The sequence below is a fragment of the Montipora foliosa genome, chromosome 4 (genome assembly GCF_036669935.1).
Source record: "Montipora foliosa isolate CH-2021 chromosome 4, ASM3666993v2, whole genome shotgun sequence".
Classification (NCBI taxonomy): domain Eukaryota; kingdom Metazoa; phylum Cnidaria; class Anthozoa; order Scleractinia; family Acroporidae; genus Montipora; species Montipora foliosa.
The window spans coordinates 36305345-36312844 of NC_090872.1; the positions used below are offsets into that span (position 1 = coordinate 36305345).

The 7500-nt window shown below is 41.3% G+C and overlaps 1 protein-coding gene and 1 non-coding gene across 2 annotated transcripts in view; one reads left to right on the forward strand and one right to left on the reverse strand.

Annotated features, from left to right (window-relative positions):
* Positions 1-7500, forward strand: part of LOC138000724 (nuclear mitotic apparatus protein 1-like) — a 49188-nt gene that overhangs the window by 14169 nt on the left and 27519 nt on the right. Inside the window, exons 4-6 of the mRNA XM_068847347.1 lie at positions 4858-4934; positions 5559-5742; positions 6334-6467. Coding sequence (XP_068703448.1) covers positions 4858-4934; positions 5559-5742; positions 6334-6467 — 395 coding nt within the window. The remainder of the gene's footprint in view (positions 1-4857; positions 4935-5558; positions 5743-6333; positions 6468-7500) is intronic.
* Trnaa-ggc (transfer RNA alanine (anticodon GGC)) lies at positions 4152-4224 on the reverse strand. Its single transcript has one exon. It is a non-coding gene; the product is annotated as a tRNA-Ala (tRNA).

The window sequence follows — 7500 nt, forward strand, 5'->3', positions numbered from 1 at the left end:
GGCGTCCAGAACATATTCGAGTCTAAATGATTCGCAGGTACGCCTTTAATCAAAACTTCATTGCGAAAGATCCAGTTGTCAAATTACGACCCTCTTCCTTATTAGTCAGCTTTTGTGAATTGTTTACCTAGCACAGTTCATTGGTTATACTCTCTCCGTCCCGTTAGCTGCTGCTTCCGGTCTGTTTGGTCACGTGGGCTTGAGAGTTGGCTCTGGCGCGTTTTTTGCGTAAATGCGGGAATAGCTGCTGCAGAACCTGTTGAAATGTTGACCGATTATAAAGCATTTTCTTGATTAGGTTTTCCCACGAAAGATTTTGCTTGAGAATGAAATTCACTTTTGTCCACACCGAATACGGATGGGAGCAATCCGGTTGTACAAATAACGCCTTTTTGGTCCGGTGGGCGTTGTCGCGTCTGACAATGTGCGCGATGTAATTCAGGTAGTGTACATGAATCATATCTTTCAACAGCGGCGTACCAAAAAAATTGTCGAGATCGGCGTTCGAGTACTTGTAAGCCATTGATTCCTCGTCGTCCTCACCTGGCTTTCTCGCATAGCCCCCAGGTGTCATCTGACGCCGGTAAAAGCCGGTACCAACAACTCGATAAAAGTTTGATATGCTCCTCGGTTGGGCTTTCTGCTTGAACGCCGTAAATCAAAGAGTTTTAAACAAAGCTTTGCAAAAAGGCTACTCTGACTCGTTTATTCACATTTTTGTGGTCTGTGAAAAATGCGCCGTTTTTGGTTGAATTCACCCGTTGCTTGACCTATCCTGTATCGCGGATATACCCCTCCGGGTTTGTGTTGTCAATATTCTGGCCACGTGCCTTGAACTTCGTTAAGTTTCCGGTTTTGTTACCGTCAACCGAGAATAATGATTCATCAGTGTACTGTAATTCTTCGTTTCCTGCCGGCCATTCTTGAGTATAGGTTTTCCCAAACGAGATGTATACTGAACCCCCACCTCCCACATTCTTGTTCAGAATGTCAAGAATTTTTTCTACCTCTTCAGGGCCTGATGTCAACGCTTTTAGGTCATCTGCAAACGAAAGCGCCGTAACTGTTTCCGTTCCGTGTAATTTTCTACTTTCGGGTTGTCCGCTGATTTTGCATTTTTCACCGCGTTTTGGGATCAAAAACTGATCGATGTTATACCGAAAACTGACTCCAGTAGATCCAACTTCTTTTTCAACTCGATGTTTCACGATTTTTTAAGGACCCAGTCGAAATACCATACAAAGGCCGGCGGAGATTCCACCGCGCCTTGCCTTACCCTTCCAAAAACATCAAACCAAATTTCGCTATTGCTGATATTGGCACGTGTGTTTCGGCAAAACGCTTGTAAAATCGCAACGAGTTTTTTACTACCCGCTCGTAATTCAATCACTTTCCATAATAGCCGCCTTGGTAGTTTGTCAAATGCGGCGGTTAAATCCACGTAGATTGCTAAGATCGTCACGATAGGTTATCGGTTATTGAGAGCCCGCGGTAATTTTTGCAGACCAAAAGGCTGCCTTTCTTGTAGAGAACAACTGTTTTCGAGTCTCGCCATCTGGCCGGGATATCCTCCAGGTCCCAGATAATGTCTTGTTGTCGAACAATCATGTCAATTACCCGATCGTCTTCGCAGTATTTCATTGCTTTCATTGGTACTGCGTCAGTGCCAATAGACCTTCCAGTTTTCATTTTTTTCAAACAATCGCGAACCTCATCTGCTGTCGGCGGTGACTCATCAAATGTGAACCTCAATGTCCTTCAAATACGCGTATTCGCCCTCACCGTAGTGCTCGATTTCCGGCTGAAATTTTTCCAAATCGAAACGCGGTTCGCTCGCAAAATGCTTTTGAAAATGTGTTGCAAACTTTTCAGGCGCAATGTATTTCGAAGCATCCGGTGCGCGGGTGCGATTTCCATACGCTTTGGCCGCTTTGAATAGTAGTTCAGCGCGCCGTTTTGCGCTGTGTTCATTTAGTTCGGCAGCCTGGCGTTCGTAAAATCTGGATTTCGCTTTCGCTGGCGTGTTTCAGTTGATTCGCGTCGTTCGCGCGTCGTTAGGAGCGTTTAAGCTGAAGTACTCGTCCATACCCCCAAGGTAAAATTTGGGACTGTTGGCGCTGCTGGAGCGGAAACTCGCGCGCCATGGCAGTGTGGTATGCAGTTTTCAGCTTTTCGTTAAGCGTATCAAGTGTCTCCTCATCTGTAATCGTGTTCGTCAAGCGCGGTACCAACTGCGGTAGAAAATTCTGCGCGTTTTTCAAGATCCTAAAGCGGTGTTAAATTGTATTTCGGCGCCGGTTTTTTGCGTTTTCGCTTCAATTTCCTCCGAATTTCAATTTTTGTAAGCCGGTTCAGCTCCATGATGACCGGATTGTGGTCGGTCCAAGTGTTTCGCCCTTCTTTCCTGGCCTGTAGGCAAAATCCAATGTACGCTCGACATTTTTGTGTCATGTTTCTGCGAAATCTTGCGCTCGTTGCGATGTAGTCTACTCCTCGCCATTTTTTTTTTATTTTTCTCGGTAATGGATGCCTTCTTGCCTTCGACGACTGCTGAAGTGTGTATTTATCAATTGTAGACCGCGATTTTGACAGAACTGCAACAACCGGTTGCCGTTATCTGAAGTAAAATAGGCTAATTTGATGTTTTTCCCAGCTGTTGAACCGTACGAATCGGAATCATCTTTACCGATCACTGCATCGAAATCACCCTTTGCACTTCACGTCTAATTCCAATGCACATGTTTTCATTTTTCGGTAAAAATTATCGTTGTACGTTTCACTGTAATCTTCATGTGGAGCGTAAACATTAGTCATCCTTAGCTTTAACCCGCACATTTTGATTTTGATCGATAATATTATGCCCCAAACCTTCTGATCATGTTCAATTGTTTCTTCCAGCACGACATTTGGCGCTAGAATAAACCCTTCACCTCCTTTTTCATCAGTCAAGCTCGTTCCGACAAACCTCCATCCTTTCAACTGTTCACCTTCGAATTCCCAATCTTCGACAATTTTCATCGTCCTCTTGTGTTCTTGAATTGCAAGAGCCATTATTCCTTAAGTTCTTTGCACCATAGTGCAATCTCGGCCAATTTTTCCTTGCTTGACGCGTGGTGGACATTCCATGTTCCAATTCGAGCTGGAACTTTTCGTTGGTCTCACTGAGCAGGTCTTCGCGACTGTTCACTGGCAGTGTGTAGCGTTGAAGACTTGTTCTTCTTTTTACATTTCGCTGTCATCGTATTTATTTTACATCGGAGTAGAAGTGACAAGCTCCAAACCCGATTTGATAATGCAGATTGTTGATATGGCCGCACTGGCGCAGCTTCACAGGGACGTGTGCTCGTAGGGCAGAATCTGCTTCGTAGCCGCTACTAAAATTAACTCTCTGGATATCTCGCCGTATTGTTGCACCAAACCGGCGAGGATACTAACCTGATGCACCGGTAGAGTATCGAACTGATCTTGATCGTCGAGTGGCAGGGGTGGGCTATATGGACTTTGTACCATATGGACTTTGTACCATATCTTCGTCCCCAGCAGTTCAAGAGCACTGCAGAGCGCTCTTGAGCTGAGCTCAAGGATCCTGTGAAGTTTTAAGCAACTCCCCCTCTCTTTTAAGCAAAAAAGCAACGCCTTGACTGGTTGGTCACGCCTGTGAAAAGCTAGGAATGTGCTAGGTACCCAAATATTGGCCAAGCAAGCATGTGACCGCGGGGTAAGCTTTCACATCACGTGAGAATTTACTTATCGTGGGTTTTACATCCGCTTTTCGCACTAATACTACTGAACTTCAGTTCACTGTGTAGTCAATGTTCAGTTGTCGATGTTCCCAGGAATAGATTACATGTAGCTCTTATCAAAATTCCCTTGTGAAGAATAATTTACCGCATTTACATGTAGATGGATTTTCCAGCAGTTTGATGAGCTGATTACTGTTTTTTATGGGTATTCTACACTTGGGTCCTCAATCTACAGTAATGCTCCACACTCACATTTGCATCATTGTGCACAGTACATGTACACACTATAAGGTGCTATTGTTAAGTTTTTACACCAGAATAATAGTTCTCAAGTGAAGCTACATGTATGATCCTTGCAGTAATCATGAACGCAATTTTAGCAACTGCGAACAAAGCCTGAAAATTTCAGGACTTCAACGGGGTTTGAACCCGTGACTTTGCAATGCCAGTGCAACGCTATAACCAGCTGAGCTATGAAGCCACTGATTTTGGTGGCTGGTCATTTGTGGGTTCAAATCTTCCTGTGATGAATGAATCAATGAAGGAAATGATATATGAAATGAATCATAATATTATATGCATGTACTGGACTGCAGATATGAAATCAAGTGAAGCTATGATCCTCGTAGTTATTTTCGGGTTTCTCTATGCAATAATATTGCTAGAATTGCGTTCATAACTGCAAGGATCATAGCTTCACTTGACTTCATATCTGCAGTTCAATATAATTATGATTCATTTCATATATAATTTTGTTCATTCATTCATTCCTCACGGGAACACATTTGAACCCACAAATGACCAGCTCCCAACATCAGTGGCTTCATACAGTAGCTACGTTGGTAGAGTGTCGCACTGGCATCGCAAGGTCATGGGTTCATTAAACCCTGTTGAAGCCCTGAATATTTCAGGCTTCACCACGCAATTGCTATTTACATTGTGTTCATACATGTACATTTAACTGTGAGGAGCATACACTTTAGCTACTCACTTGATTTCATACATGTATCCACAGTTATTATTCATTCCACATATCATTTTCATTAATAGTAGTGCTATATTTTTCTTTCTTTCTTTATTTATTTATTATCTTTTTTGCTTTTTAATTCTTCAGGATTTCACCATCTTAACATAAATGCTGTCATTAATAATGAAAATCTGATTAAAAAAGATGAATTGGAGATTGGCAAGGTGTGTACAAATCTACTTTCCTTGTTTAGCCAACAATGTTCAGGGTTTTTTAACCAATAATCTAAACCACCTTTTTGAATTTCAAGTGGGTAGGGATGGAGTGAGGCAATGCTTTCCTCAGTTTCTTTGAGTCAGCTATTTTAATACTGTACATGTACTTGGTAGTTATTGGAAGTTACAAACTTCATGTACTGTTTACTTTATTTTATCTAACTGATTCACCTGATTACAGCTCAGTCTATGCATGAATAAGAAGCTGCACCAGATGCACAGTATAAAAAAGCATCTTGGCTCAGCAGTGAGGGTGCTGTTTCGCTTGCGAATGGTCTTAGCTAAAAAAAAACTGCACTCTGACTGACCTCTGGCTGAATATTTTTGGTCATCTTAAGTCAAGTCTCCTTCACACTAAACATACTCAGTGTAGCCAACTCGTTGCTGACTTCTTTCTGGCTCATTGTTTAACAGTGCATTTGAATAATCATTATTGGAAATTCCATTGTACCTGTACTCTATTGACTATGTACTTGTAAATGTGATATATTATTATTATTATTATTATTATTATTATTATTATTATTATTATTATTATTATAAAGTATTCCCTTAAATTCTTGATGTTTTCAGGTCATCACGTTGTTACTGTGCAGTGCTATTTTATGCGACAACGTAGCAGTGTTCATTGACCAAATTACTAAGATGAATGATGATGATCAGTTTACTTTCAAATTCTTGGTGGAGTCAGTCCTGGCAGAAATGGAACATGGCTGTCTGACAGCAGAGTCTTTTGCCTCAATCCTCAGCAAAAAAGGTTGGGTGAAATTTCTCTTTCTCACGTGAAGTCTACTGTAAGTTTATTGAACACTTTAATTTTCGATTTGTGCCTGCCTTTCTTCCTCCCTCCTTTCCTGTAGGGTGGAGTGTGGGGGAACAAGGCATTGACCCCCTTCTGGCCTTAGCTGCTTGCTTCTTCTGCACTCAGTTCCCAGTTACATAACAACTTGAGATCTTCTATTACTTATTATAAGATTTCATTGCATCGGTTATATACTGTTCAGTTCAAATGTGTGTTCTTCGCCTTACAAGGCTGTTGCCTACAAGGCTGTTGCCTAACAGGAGCCCGGTAGCCTGGGGCTCCCAAAGAATAGCTCTGGGCGCCTTAATTTTTCACAGCAACACCTTTCACTTCATGTGTTGGGCTCCGAAGTTCTCCCCGTTTAGCTCTGAGGGCCCCTTTAAAATCTTCTTACGCAGCAGCCTTGCATGGTGACAAATTATCATTGCCATCAAATGTTTAATTTTGACTTCATCCAGCTCCATCCTTTTCACTATTAATTTCAACAATGTAACAGTATACATGTTTTCATAAAATGCCATGTCATTCAAATTAATATCATTGCAGTGCACTTACCTGAGCATCAGAGGTTGGAGCAATCCCCTCTCGCTGTGCAAGACTCACCGGTTGAGGCTCTCTTCACTAATTCACCTCTGAAATCCTTTGTTGCATCTCCACAGCTAAGGAGCAAACACAACCAGGTACTAGTGATGCACGTACACATGACTGTAATTGATGATTCTCTATTAGAAGTGTTTGGGGTAGCCCTCCCTACATGTAGTTTCACACAAGACATGAAAATAATGTAAAAGCCCCTTCATTAATTTATAATCTGCAACACTTGATTGTCCAAACCAGCAAGTCAAATGACGATTTTGTTTGCCATCAAAAAGAAACATGGGGACTGTACACACTATTATGATCTGCTAATGTGCCATATAATAGTAATTTATGATCCCTAGTTTTTATTAAGTTTTATAAATAATTAGGATAGTATGCGCACTCTCATTGGTCAATAGCTGTGTTTAGATGATAGTATTGAAACACGGCTTTGACATCACACGAATTTTTATTGGTATGTAGTCAGAGGCGCGTTTTGATTTGCTGGTGGGAAATATGAGCGTGTATCAAGAAAATCTTTTTCAATCTAGAAGTAAAAAAAAAACGAGCTTCTTCCTTCATTTGTCGAATTATCTTTGAGAAATATTATTTTTATAAAAGGTGAATACAGGACTTTTTTCCGTGTTTCCATAGCCTCATCTAAACACTCGGGGAAGTTGGGAGAATTCTCGACAGTTATGCAAACCCTCGACTGCGTCTCGGGTTTGCATAGCTGTCTCGAATTCTCCCAACTTCCCCTCGTGTTTAGATGAGGCTATGGAATCACGGAAAACGTCCTCTATTGCTTAAAGAGGCTAGGTCAAGCAATTTTAGGCAATTTCAGCACTGATCAAATGGTCATAGAATTAACTAAAATATCAAAATTAGTGTTCAAAACTATAGAAGAACTCTAACAAAACACAGGGAAGCCAAGAAGGGACATGGATGGACAAAACTGGAGAGGATTGAAATGGATTGAATTTGGGTAAATTTGAAAAACATCGGCCCACCTTTTTTCAAATTTATATCAGTCGATATCAAAATGTCATTTACAAAGCTGGAAAATCATTCTCAGTTGTTATATGGCCGTGATTTTGCAAATGAAAGACTCGTGCTCTGCCAATTTGACGTTTA